This window comes from Sebastes fasciatus, chromosome 23 (genome assembly GCF_043250625.1).
Source record: "Sebastes fasciatus isolate fSebFas1 chromosome 23, fSebFas1.pri, whole genome shotgun sequence".
Lineage (NCBI taxonomy): Eukaryota > Metazoa > Chordata > Actinopteri > Perciformes > Sebastidae > Sebastes > Sebastes fasciatus.
Genome location: NC_133817.1, coordinates 10,209,926 through 10,223,942, shown reverse-complemented (window position 1 = coordinate 10,223,942; position 14,017 = coordinate 10,209,926). Strand labels below are relative to the sequence as shown.

The window sequence follows — 14,017 nt, the reverse complement described above, 5'->3', positions numbered from 1 at the left end:
TCATATTATCTCTATCATAGCTTTTAAAATGTCAGTTCCATAGTTTTTACTCACAAAAAGTACCGACATGCCACTAGAGAAGTTTAAAGATTAAAAAAGATGTTTATTCTGTATTATGTGAACCAACTCATTGATGTAGTCCGCTTCATAAATCTACATATGGAGCTGGTTTGACTCGTACTGAGAGAATAATTACATCTGCTCTTTGTGCTTATGTACATATTTTCTCTGTTCACTCCGAATACGAGCCGCATGGCAGCGACCGCTGACTGATGACAAGCTGGAGGGTCGCAGAGTTGAATGGATGGATGGTGGCAGAGTACAGGAAGTTATAGGCGGGAGTGTGTGTGTGTGTGTGTGTGTGTGTGTGTGTGTGTGTGTGTGTGTGGTCTCTATTTTGGGAATCCGTTGGCAAGTGGTCAGCGTTGGACCGAAAAGAGACAATTATGACCAGTTAGACCCTTTCAGAGCCTAATGAGAGGCCACAGTTACAAGTGTCTGGACAAGAGGTAGTCAACACACACTCACACACACTTTTGTGCACACACAAACCACAGGTGTGTGTATGTGCAAGGACACACACACACACACACACACACACACACACACACACACACACACACACACACACACACACACACACACACACACACACACACACACACACACACACACACACACACACACACACACGACAAACAAAAGGACCTTGGTGAATATTCAGGCGTAAAAAATGACAGACTGGATCAGGACCCACTTTGTAAACACACCACACCCTTAAACACGAGAGTGTCTTTCTCTAAACAATAACGCTGATGAAGAACTTCATTAGTGTCCTTTAAACCCAAATCTAACCTGAATGTAATCAATTATTAACCTGAAGAGCAAAATGTTTTTATTGATAAATATAAGAAAAGGCTGTGTGATAATAACATATCTTCATGGAATATAAATATATGGTATTTGATTATTTCTGACAGACAGACGTTGTACAAATTGATGTTAATCACACTTTCAGCCAGTATGTGCAAGTATTTCAGCAATTGTCCATGTGATAAATGTGCCATTGTACTTACTATGGAAAGTGCATGCAATGATTTAAAACACCAAATAAAATTATCTTATGATGAATCCTGTGATAGAACTGTAGTGACAGACAATCCATGATAAAGAACAATACATTTTCCCAAATCTAACCCTCAAATCAACCCCGTCTCCTACAAAATTACGTTCCCAGACCTAATTATTGACAGTATTTATCTACTTTCTTTAAATCAACAGTGCCTCCAGCTAAATGCTATCATCAGCATACTAACATGCTTAAAAAAGACAATGCTTCAATCAGTTTGCCATGTTCACTGTGCTAGTTTAGTGTTAACATTTGCTAATTAGTACTAATTAGTATAGCTGAGGCTGATGGGAATGTCCTTAGTGTTGCAGGTATTTGGTCAAAAAACAAACATTTAGACCCGATGATGGCGCTAATGAACAGTCAGAGGATCACTAAAGTTATTACCATTCATCTTGAGGTGAATGTGTGCGGCGTGCAAATGACAAACATCACCCAAAAAAAACAACTGCCGATGACCTCAGCCAATCACCGATAGACGATATATTCGTCCAATCGTCCAACCCTACCATCAATCCAACAGTTGTTGGGATATTTCACTGAAAACCACACCTATAAACCTCATGGTGGCGCTAGAGGAAAGGTCATGTGATCACCAGAGTCATTAGGATTCATCCTCTGGGGATCACAGATATCCGTCCCAAATTTCAAGCCAATCCATCCAATAGATATTGAGATATTTCAGTCTGAACCAAAGTGAAGGATCCACCAATAGACTGTCATCACCATAGAGCCACGGCTGCTAGCATCACATAAACTTCCTCCAACTCTTAACCAAAGCTGTAGCCTGATAAACGTCCTTTAAAGAAGCAAAGACAACCAAAAAATGACATCACTCATATATGTAAAACTCCACCTGTTTTTACATGAATACAAGGACACACACACACGAACCAAAGTCCATCCTCCTGTAACACAATAAAAGCTCTCCATTAGTAATAACCTTGCAGCAGAATAGTGAGGCCAGCTGCAGGGTTCTTCATCCTGCTTGATTACCGTCTGAACAAACCTGTCCAATCAGCCCCATTCATGGGTGCCAGCACTCACGGGAGAGCTCTGACCTGGTGACCTCTGCAGAGGGCCGGCCCCCTCAGCCTTGACCTTAGGTGTGGACGCTTATTGTCAGACCCGTCGGCCCCGGCGCTCTCACAAAGGCCTGGATGCCAGAAATTAGGCACTTGAGGGAAACTGGAGAACTCCTGGCTAAACTCCTGTTTGCAAAAAAGGCAATTCTAAAAAAAAAATCAAGTGGCGTAATTGAGGGAAAATTTTTAGAGTCGAGAGGAGTGTTGGTAAATGTGTCGCGTGTTTGTGATTTTCCCTGCATGGTGTATTGTGTGAACAGGAGCCAAAGAAGAGATAGATTCAGCCTTCAAACATGGCTGGAGTGGGAAAACCCTTAATTTTAAACAGTTAAGTAAAACACTTCCACCAGGACTCCTGTCTTCTTATATCTATTTATTTTAATGATTAATTCTGACCAAAATCTCCTCAGCTGCTTCATTATAAAGCACCTTGTTTGACGCGCACCGCCTCCAGTGGAGTCTTGTACCCCTTTTCCACCAAAATTAGCGCGTATATGCAGGTCTTTTAAACACGGGTAGAAGTAGGCGATACGATACAGGTTTCCCATTGACAGTAGACGAGTGCCTTTCTGATTTTTTTTCTGGTGTGTCACGTTCAACATCACAAATGCGGCAGAAAACAAGGTTAGTAAACCGTTAAAATGTTACGGTTACAATGATCAGTGAGGTAAAATTACTGTTTCTGTCAATGGAGTCTGGTGGCTTTGAGGAGCTCATATAACGGCTGTTTCTTTTCACATCTAACTCGGTGAATTGAGGGTTTATTTCAACCAAACCAGAGTTGGTGATTGTTGGAACAGTGGAAAGATTAACCAAGATGTTTTTTGTTTTTTTATTATTATTTTTGGGGCTTTTATTCCTTTATTTGACAGAGACAGAGATAGTTTTTTGTAAGGGGGGAAGAGAGGGGATGACATGCAGCAAAGGGCCACAGGTCGGATTCGAACCTGGGGCGGCTGTGGTAAGAACTAAGCCTTGGTACATGGGACGCCCGCTCTACCAGGTGAGCTACTGCGGCGCCCCAACCAAGATGGTTTTGATGAGTTTTATTTTGTTTCTGTCGAGTTTGAATGAACTATATTTCGATGATCAGCAAGGTAAAATTACTGTTGTCTGGTGGCTTTGAGGAGAGCATATTAATTGTATGTTTTGTACGTTATGAGGCAACAGATTTTTTAGTGAAGGTATATGATGGAAAATAACATCAAAATAGGGTCTGGGTTTAAAATGACCTAAATTTTGCTTTAAGGGATTAAATAATCTAATTTCTATTAGATAATAAACTCACAGTCCTCGAAGTTGGAGCTTCCTTTGTTGCTACTCGGCTGACGAGGCGTGTCGTCCTGCAGTTGGGAAAGCATGTTCAGCACCTTTGTTTTCCTCTCCTCCATCCTTCTGTCCTTCTCTTCACTTCTGCTGGGCCTCCTTCCTCCAGCCGAGGACTCGACTCGGTCCCTCCATCCTGGATAATTGGCATCCTCCTCCTCCTCGGTGGGGCCCCCTTCATCTGTGCTGGAACCTGGAGCAGAGAGATACGACATAAAATACATACAAAAAATCTAATGAAGTCCTGCATGTAGAAGTCTTAACACAGGGGTTAACTTTTTAAATATAAACACTGTAATCACCACAGTCCTGAACAAGTATTCATGGTTGTCTACGTGGAAGTAGCCACTTAGTAAAAAGCACTAAAACCCATTTCAGTTGCTTTAATAAACACTAATTCCCATCACATTGTTCTGCTAAATGCCACAGTCACATCTCCCTTCAGTCCTTTCAGAATCTCTCTAAGCAGCGGACGCTCTCCCTGAAACTCAAACAGACGTCTATTTTGTCACTGACCAGCCAATTAAGAGCCCCATTATCTCCGAATATAAAGTCCACAGAATACACTTCTTGGTGTAGCGGCGCCGAGACAAAGGGCGCCATCAATGCAGACTTGAGCTTAAGGAGGGCTGCGACTGTCTTTTGCAACAGTTTCCATCAGAGTTTCGGACTCTTTTCTTTTGCAAACGCGAGTCATTAGGAGGAGAAAGCTTGACCAGTCGAGTAGCCGACAGGCAGCAGATTCATCAAGCCGTCCGAACGTGGCGCCGTGGATTCATTTATCTCGTCAGCGAGCGCGCGGAGGTCAGCAGCCCAGATTGATGGAGCCATGTCTCATTTGACAGGCCGTCTTCCACCACACTGCACACAATCACACGCTCCCATCAGCCTCGACGTCACGCTCAAGTCTCAATGTCACCAAAACAGACGACGGGATGAGAAATGTATTCATCTTTAGACGCAGAATTCATCATTTCTTGTGGGGGGGGGGGGTTTCTGTGCATGTCTGGGATATCTACAGTGACGTCATGATGAATGTGATGTGAAGATAATGGTTTTCAAAAATCTAAAACTTTTCCTTTGAATGCATCATACATTAAAATAAAACCTGTATTTATTTTCCTTGTTGTTTAACCTTTTCCATTCCACCCGTCTTTACCATAATCACATTTTTGTCTTTTTTAGGAGGGTACATGGGGTCTTTAGGGGGAGATAGCAGGTCAACAGTAGATGTCACATAGAAGTGGTGGACATCATCTGAAAGCTGGGAACCTGAAGATGAATTTGAGATGCGGCTCAGCACTGTGTGTCAAGTTCTTCTAGTCATAAATCTGTAATAAACAGTTTAAAGTTTAGAGTGTATAAGGGTTTAGAACATTATGATAGAAGTATATGATGGTCATTCCCATGCATGCACATGAGTCAAATTAGTGAAGATATCTTCTTCATTTGCTTGTGTTTTCTTTAGTTGTCGTGTGTTGAGCTCTCGGGGCCACCGTACCACGGTAACGTCTTCAAATAGCTCGTTTTGTCTGATCAAAAGAATCCAAAGATATTCATTTTAAACAGAGAAAAGCAACAAAATCTTCACATTTCAGATGCTTGTTACAGTTTTTCCTTTATAAAATGATCAATCAAGTATAAAATATGTTGATAATCAATTTCCTGATGATCAACTAATCAGCACTGGTTAAAATCTAAAACTCCAAACAGTTTGTATAATGTACCATCTTTAAAGCAGGGTGAAACCACAACTGAAATTATTCAGGATTTGGTTTCCTCCTTTTCAAGCCCTCCTATCCTAACCTCCAACATGGCCTAATCCATGAATGCACCGCACTGATTACTGGTCAGTTCAAGCTGGAAACAAGAGCCCATCTAAAACACACACAGAGCAGGTTACCATACCAACCACAGCATCTGAACACAGCAGATAGCTGGATTTGGCTGCGAGCGGCCGAGTCAAATCCCCTCGCTGATCTGGAAAAGGCCGCCGATGACAATAAACACACACACACACATGCGCCGCCCACCCCTTCGTCCGACTCTCTCCAACACACACACTGCCTGCCCTTTACCATCCAGCCACCAGGCAGAGGCAAGAAGGTTGGACTTGTATCTCTTTCTTTGCGTGTTTGAGAAAAGGATGAGCATCAGCGAGACAATCAGCGTGCCGAGGCCATTCACTGATGCCACCCAGAGCTTTCACTTCTCTATCTGCTCAGAGAATGGCAGAATAGGAGCGGGGTGGAGTAAAAAAGAAAATCCTCGCCAATTTATTATTCATGGGGAGGGGATTTTCCTTTCAGGGCTCCTTTATCGAAGCCTTTCCCAACACGTCACCCTCTCTATCAGCCCTGACAAGTGCCAATCAAAGGGCTTGAGTCCAGGTTTTTGGGGAAACGCTGGAGGATTTCGGAGACAATAGCCGATGAGTCCACAGCGGCGGTGGCTTAGAGACAATGGTGACATGGCTACACTGTCAGTGTGTGGTCCTCTGGGGAGGGAAACGATCCTCGCTTAGTACACGACTAATCTCTGCTCGCACCGTCTCTGTCTTTCTGGAGGCTAATCTGTCCCGTAGCTTCCTCAGCTTTCTGGAACAATCCACCAGGGTCAGTTCAGATTAGTGCTCTTTGTGGCCCCCGCACATCGCTACATTCATTTGGACGCTAACATCTTTAGTAGCAGCTGAATGCTAAACACTGGAGTGAACGCCGAGTGACCGGGGGCAGCGGGGAAACAGTCATGAAACAATTATGAGGGGAGGGATTACCCTACCTATGAATTCCTGATGAGCAGAGATGGACAAAGGTCTTAACATGAGCCTCACTGGGGAGCTGCAGCATCTTATCGCAGCTCATTTCTGGCTTCACTCTAATCTCAGAGTTGGTCAACCATTGTCGAACTGATCCAGAGACAGTCGGGCGATTCATTGATATGGAACGAACATCAGAAAAATTACTCATCATTAAATCATCATCATTATTAATTAAAGGACCATTCCATATGATTGTACACATATTTGTCACAAAGGTGCACTAATAAACCATTGCATAAAGTCTTCTGTGGCTTTGGAGAAACTTTCCAAAGTTTGAATTTTTTTTTTTTTTAAATTAATGACAACATTCAGTTGCATTATGGGAAATGTAGGATACAGTGTTTTTGGAGCTTGCCCGATACCGGGGAATAAAAGTCAGGATATCTTGGTCTCTGCTCTTTCCATTTTAACATTCTTCTCTTCAACATGTATCTTGTGAGTTTCCCAACTTCATGGACGTGCAGTACTAAATCAAAGATGCTCTGTAACAAAGATGACGCATTTCAAGCTCCCCCAATGGTTTGAAATGGTACACACTTCCTGTCTCCTAAGTGGTCGTGGTCATGTCGTCAAAGAACGTATATATTGCCAAGAAGTGAAAGTCAATTGTTCGTTCCATTGCAACATCAGCGACCAGCAGCAAAGCTACGCTTCCGTCATTTTGGACTGAAAGTGATTGCTGGAGGGCAGTAAAACGTCCGCCATTCTATTGTCATATTCTACCGAAATGGCCTGTGTTGAACAATAAAATATAATAAATATAATAAGCGTTTTGTGGCTTATTATATATAAATCATCAGTTGGTCATGTGAACTGATCTCAGGCCCATTTTCTCAACTTTCTCATATACATTGAGTCATAATGGGGTCATTCCCTCCATTACTGGGGATCTCTATTCAAAGGGTTGAACTGCTCACACCTCCAGGGTAACCAAATCTCACCTATCCACACAAAGACATGCCACACACTGGGCATCTTTTAGAGACAGTGTGACCTCAGGCGTGACCCCTCCACGCCCTGCTGATGACCCCCTCCCCCCCTTCCCTTCCCTTCCTCCTCCCCAAGAGTGTGACCATGCCTTTGGCCTCCAAAAGGTCAAAGCACACAAGCCATCACCTCGATCCTCTGGGGGACATCGTCCTCCATTAGTCCAGTTTGTATGATTCTTACAGGGTAGTTAAACAGGGAGCGCCTCGTCGTAAAATGTGTGAAAAAACAGCGTTTTAAAGCTGAAGGGAATTTCAGACATTGTGTTCTTTGACAATGGATGTACAACATTTAAATTAACAAGCTAATAAATCAATCAATCTTTGCAAAGAACAAGCTGTTAAATCATATAAAACTCATTCCTGGTTGCAGGAGTGTCGCCACACAAATCGAGTAACATATTGCCCCTAGACCAACTCAGGGCCCTGAATCAGTCAGGAGTTTTCCTTTCCATTAAAATAGTACTTTTGCACCTCCATAAAGTTGGGGGACTTCACAGAAACATGGTATCAACAAATGGAGCATATAAGCAGAGATATCCTGACTCTTAGTCCCTGCTATGGGTCACGCACCCAAAAATGCAGGATCCTAAAGTTCCCATAATGCGACTCAACAGCATTTCCTTATGCTGCGTTCCATTTACATTGGAAATCGGAGCTGGGAATGACGTCACACCCGAGTTGACCACGTTCCAGTACAACAAGTTGGACAATTTAATGGGGTTTGCTTCAATCACATTAGCCATTGTTAGCAATACCAGTTGATAACAACGCATTACGCAGTATTTTGTGCATATAAACACTGTAGCAGCACGTCCACAGATAGAAGTTGGACAGTACTGTGTGTACGACTGATTTAATACAATTCTGACTTCCCAGTTCAAATGGAACGCATCATCAGACCACCTTAAACCTAATGCTGCGTTCCATTTGAACTGGGAAGTCGGCATTTCCGAGTTCCCAGTTGGAAATTTCAACTGGAACGCCCCCTGAAGAACCTCACCAACCCCAACCTCAAAATCCAAGTCGGCTGCTCCATGCATCAGCAGTAAAAAAAATTTAGTAATATACTGTTTATTAGCACTTCTGTCATATTTGTGTCTCATTAAATTATTCATACACACAGTACTACCCAACTTCTATCTGTGGAAATGTTGTTGCAGTGTTTGTATGCACAAGATACCATAGTACTGCGTTAATAGCTAAAAGCTGTAGTATTATACTGTTTATTAGCACTTCTCTCATATTTGTGTATTATACTATACTTCGAATTGCAGAGTCAAACAGGATAATGTCAACATAATTATGTAAAAATTGTAATGAAATATACAATCCATTAGTGAAAACCGTAGGTTTGGTTAACAGCAGACGTCTGGACCACTCATAAATTGTGTTCATGCCTTAGAGAAAATTCAAAACATGAGAAAATTGGTGAATGCGACAAGTTCTCCTAAATCACTCGTACAAGCCACTTAAGAATAAATCTGTCAGTACGAGAGGTTTTTGCATGAGGCCCATTATTCCTGCAAGTTTTGTGAAAACTGATGTCAAAATGTTTAGACAGATGGATTGTTCACAGCACAGCCTGATCTATAGCTCCACCCTCCTCCACTCCAGCTCCAGCTCAGCCCACAGACATATCAATCTCTGATATGATGGATGCATTTATAACATCCTCGAGGAATACAGCATACCATGGCCCATTAGCGTTATAGAACAATGACTGATACTGGACGAGTGAGCGTGATCACAGTCTGACAGATGTGAAGATGGGAGGAAAAAGAGGCAGCCATTAGCTCAAGGGTGGCTCTCCATTTCCAACGTGGTGACGCCGCCTCGATGGACCTTTTTCCCCGTCTTGCGCTGCCAGCTTTCCAGTGTTTGTGATCCGTACAGTAAGCGCCGCCTCCGAACCATCACTCATGAATGTACACAGGCCGACCACACAGGTGAAGGTGATACCGCGGGCCAGCTGGCCCTAGCAAGGATTAGCGGGCTTAAGTGTACCGGAGGCAAGGGAACGCCAAACACAGCGCCCGACAGTGAGGAGACAATGGCTCCTCATAAAGCAGAGCCGACGGGGACTGAGTGGGCTTTTACCGGATCAGACGCTAATGGTGAAGTCGGGCTCTTGTATTGATTAACTATTGTTGTTATAGGCTCTTCGGAGAGAGCGCCAGTTTTAACAGAGAGGTGATATGTCATTGCAGCACACACAGATCAGGAGAAATCAGAGTTTTCTGGGTAAGATTTAAGGGTTACTGTACCGTGGTTGGACACGCAGGGAGAGTGGGCGGATCCAAACATGTTGAGTGACGGACTCGGGTCTATGATCCATGACGACGGTGACCCAGACCCTCCTTCAGACCGATCCTGTAAGGAAATAAACCTTTAGTAACAGTTGAACTAGAAAATGTCAAGGATTTTCTGCACAGACAATGTTTTTTAATACATTTTAACACATTACGTGTAGGACTATACATCAGACCGGCACAAAACATGGCTGCGAAACAGTCTTGATGTTCGCAAAACATCAAGGCTGCGCCCCCTTTTGGGGGATAGAAAACTGAAGATCCCATAGACTTCAATGCAATATGACGTATGCTTGGATTGTAATTTATGCATTTCATTTCTTGTTAAACAAACTTTTGTTTTATAAACATGTATAATAATTATTTTGCGACCTTGCCTGAACCGGAGCGTTCGTGATACCTTCATAAATTAAGGTTGATCGCCGCCATGTCCCTTCAGTCTTCCCCCGTCCAACCCAGTGGACGGATATTGCTCATCCAGACATCTCTATATATTCGTGCATCCTTTGGTGTTGTCTGTAAATAACCAACGTGTTCATAGCCAACTGTTTGATCTATAGGCTGAGATTAAGTTGGAGACGACTGCATGACTGTACTGTCAGCGATTTACCACACGGACATTGAATATTCACGTATCTTATGTGCCTCAAATCTCAGTGTGAAAGCCTCGGTTAACCCGCTACACAACAGCTTTTTCTTCATTTTCCTGTTTCTCTCCTTATGTGATAGGGCCGTGGCCTTGGTGATGCCGGTCTGATGTATTTTTGGCCGGGAGGAGTAACTTCCTGGAGTCTTGCCTGGCAACCTCACGGCGACAACAAGACTGCAGGAAGTGGGATTGGACGGGTATCGATCTACTCATCGGACTCTCTGCGAGAGAGAATAAGCATATTTCTCAAAATGTCAAACTATTCCTTTAAAACTCCTGAGTTTCTATGTTGTAGAACATTTTCAATTTACAGTGATTAAACATATCCCTAACCCAGAACCAGCAGCTCCTCCCACTCCCCAAATCCAAACACACCACTGCTTTTATCAGTTTCTCTTCTTTGTAAATAATCCAGTGTGAGGATCCTTGCTTCAGCGAGGTGCATTATGCAAACGACCGTATGAATCCAGCTCGGAGCACTTCAGCTCGTCATTGTGGTTTGGCATAATTGCAGGGGGCTTATGAGTCTCATTCATGCTTTTCAGGGGCCCTCTCTCTCATTCGTCATAAAGGGGAGATTAATCGTAGATCACGTGGAGCACCTGCGTCCATTCCACTGCAGCCCAGCATGCACAAGCCCTGTTTACCCCCCTGACCCCTCACCCCGGTCTGATCCTAGTGGTGGTGCATCCTCTGAAAGAATCCCACCGTGTCGGGCGTTTACCCCCCTGCGACAGAGCAATGAGCTGGTGTAAAAGCCCGCCTGCTCCCGTACAGTCAGGCCTCCCCCCCCCCTCCTGCAGCCCCGTGACTGATTAACCACACACCTGCTGCACGCCGCGTGCCCTCTGTTATATTGTGTCTCAATTATCAACAACAATTTGGCTCGTCTTACTGGAATGACAGTTATAAATGTATGCCAGTTCAAGTTTGTAAAAGGGGGTCTTTGTGTGGGAGGGTGACTGTGTGCGCCAGGTTCGGGGGTTATTGTCTGATAGGAGTTGATTCTCGGAGCTCTAGTGTTTGCTCACGACGAGGCGCAGTCCTGCTTTTAGGAGGGAAATCTGATAGATGAACGGAGGAGGGGGGTAAAGAGTGAAAAGCGGTTCCACAAGGGGCAGCGGCACTCACCGATTTGTTTTCCTGGACTTTCCCTGCGGAGTCACACCTTTCAGAGACGCCGCCAGCTGTGAGGGGCCTCACAACACCTGACAAAACCACACAGGACACAGCGTCAAGCTAAAAAGGAGAGGAAGTAAATGGTGTGTTTGCAGCGTGCATGTGTGTACATAAGTGTTAGCCTCCGGCGCACACTTACATGCACTTGTCTTTTGTGCTCGAGTGTGTGTGCTCAGATATGAGTAATGTAGTGTATTAGTTCCAATTATGGCTCTTAACCTCTGAGCAAATAATGGCAATAAATAGAGCAACAAAACCCCCAGAGGAGCACCTGTCTACAGGAGCGTGCCAGGTGCAAACATTGTTCTGGAGACACACAGAGAGGAAAGACAAGCTTCCAGCAGACAGATTTTCTCTTGTTGTAAACGTCGGTGGCACAGATGCATGAACACCAAAAAGAAAACACATCACATTTCTCTTCTGCTGATTAAGAGCCGGTTGAACCAAGTTACAACTGGTTATATCTATGTAGTCATGCAGATAGATTTGGTTATATTTGTTCAGGTTTTGAGATATCGGCAGCCAAGTCAATACAATTTACGGTGGTTTGATTTGATTTTTTTCCTCCACCTGAATTCCGCGAAGACCCGCCCAACTCTGCCTCATGAGGATGGCAGCCTTCTTTTATAGTGCTCTCATATACAGTATATGTACAATGTCCTGATTATGGGAGAATTTTTTTTTTTTTAAATGTTGCTATGCACGTTGCCTACATGGACTGAATAAAATTAAAGATCCGTTGGAGATTTAAAGGGACTGTTTGTAACTTTTTAAGAGTATAAATGTAGCGGTTCGGCACACATGCGCGTTCGCATATGCGAGCTCGCGTGTGACCGGAGCCTCGTCTCCGCTGCCTGCTCTCCTTCACTCAGACAGCGCGCGCGTCCTCGCTGTCTCGCTCCACCTCTAGACGTGAACGCGCGCTCACTCCACACTGCAGAAGAGTTAGTTTAGCTCTGAGAATATCTAGTGAATGTAGAGTGGACGTTTGTGCAGAAATAAATGCTGCAGCTCCTCCAGACCAACAGAGGTTTTCTGTGTCTTGTGAAGTGACGGGGCTCCTCAACGAGTTACATTATCGTCTCGTTACCGACCGGGTGCCGGTGTCTTCGGCTGCGGTCGGGAGGCGATAACGTAACTCGTTGAGGAGCCCCGCTGCTGAAGCCTGCGCTGAGCAGGAAAAGCCAACACTAGAATCAGCATTGATTCATGGAGAGACCTCCGTCTGGTCAGCTAACATTACTACCAAGCAGCTGAAATATAGAGTGATATTGTGGTTTTAGCTGACGTCTGCCGCCTCACTGTTTTGAGCGATGCTCGTTCATGTCTATGTAGAGCGAGCAAGCGCGAGCTCGACGCTGACTTTCGTTGATTTCAAGGCCACAGGTGTCGCTGTTAAGCAGCATTTCTGAATCTTACAAATAGTCCCTTTAAACTTTGATGTGGTTTCATACTTAAAGTACAACAACAGCCTTAATGTTGATATGGCACACTGATTAACAAGAAAGCTGAAAAAATGGCACTTCATACCAAAAAGTTTACCAACCCCTGAGATAGAGGCAGAAATCTTCAAGTTAAATTCCTCAAAATTTAGACAAAATAAACTCAAAACTATCTGCATACTATTAAAGTTCAGGGAGAGATGTTCCTTTGTAATTTGGTTGAATGAACCTTTAAATGTCGACAGTGTTTATCTCACTCTCCGACGTGTTATCAGTCTATAAACAACAGGCGCTAGACTGAATGGGTTCTCTGCACACACACACACGTCTCAGTTTTCTTATCCATTGTTATGCATGCAGCGCTCGGTTCCAAGTGTCTCCAGCTATCTTAGTCGGACTTTCCCGGTTAATGATCCACTCTAGCGGTTTGATCTTTATTAATATGGCACATCCTGATATCCCTGTAAACCTTTCCTCTGAGCTGCCACACCTTCGGGGAAACAGCAGTTAAAAAGCTCGCAGCGGCATGCCTGGGAGCAGATGAGAGGCGGCATCGGAGCTCGTTAAAAAGAGAAGCCGCTCGACGCCATAAAAAAGGCATCGCTTACCCTCAAGGCCGGCCGCGGACGGAGAGAACACACCTCCAGTGTTCGTGTATTCCCCGCCGTCATGTGTGTTCTCACCTCACACACACACATGGACACACCTGTCTGACTGCTCCCTGTTATTAAAGTGACGGTTTCTGCTTATCAAGCAATCTCATTCAAACTGTCAGAAAGATTTTTCAGAGCAGGTTTACACTCCTCAGTGAACTGAGATTGCGTGTCAGTCACAATGGACTTAATAAATACACAAACAATCACAAGTAATGATTTCACATGATCACAAATCACAGATACTTTGGATACTTGCTGACTGAATAAAGAAGTTTCAATAGTTAGAAAGGAAACTTGATGCTGACTCAAAGTTTGTCTTTGGAGTGGGAACTTCCTCTTTTGGCTCCTGGGAGTTACAAGCTGCTTGTATCAGCTATAACTGGATGTTTTTGCTGGATTATGTTTAATCCTGGTATTAAACTGTGTGTATGT

The 14,017-nt window shown here is 43.9% G+C and overlaps 1 protein-coding gene across 12 annotated transcripts in view; it reads right to left on the bottom strand.

Moving 5' to 3' along the window:
- Positions 1-14,017, bottom strand: part of LOC141761660 (uncharacterized) — a 68,715-nt gene that overhangs the window by 17,524 nt on the left and 37,174 nt on the right. For all 12 annotated transcript variants that reach the window (XM_074625172.1, XM_074625171.1, XM_074625173.1 and 9 more), the window contains 3 exons: positions 11,440-11,516; positions 9,615-9,720; positions 3,503-3,733 (listed from right to left, as the gene is read on the bottom strand). In XM_074625172.1, coding sequence (XP_074481273.1) covers positions 3,503-3,733; positions 9,615-9,720; positions 11,440-11,516 — 414 coding nt within the window. The remainder of the gene's footprint in view (positions 1-3,502; positions 3,734-9,614; positions 9,721-11,439; positions 11,517-14,017) is intronic.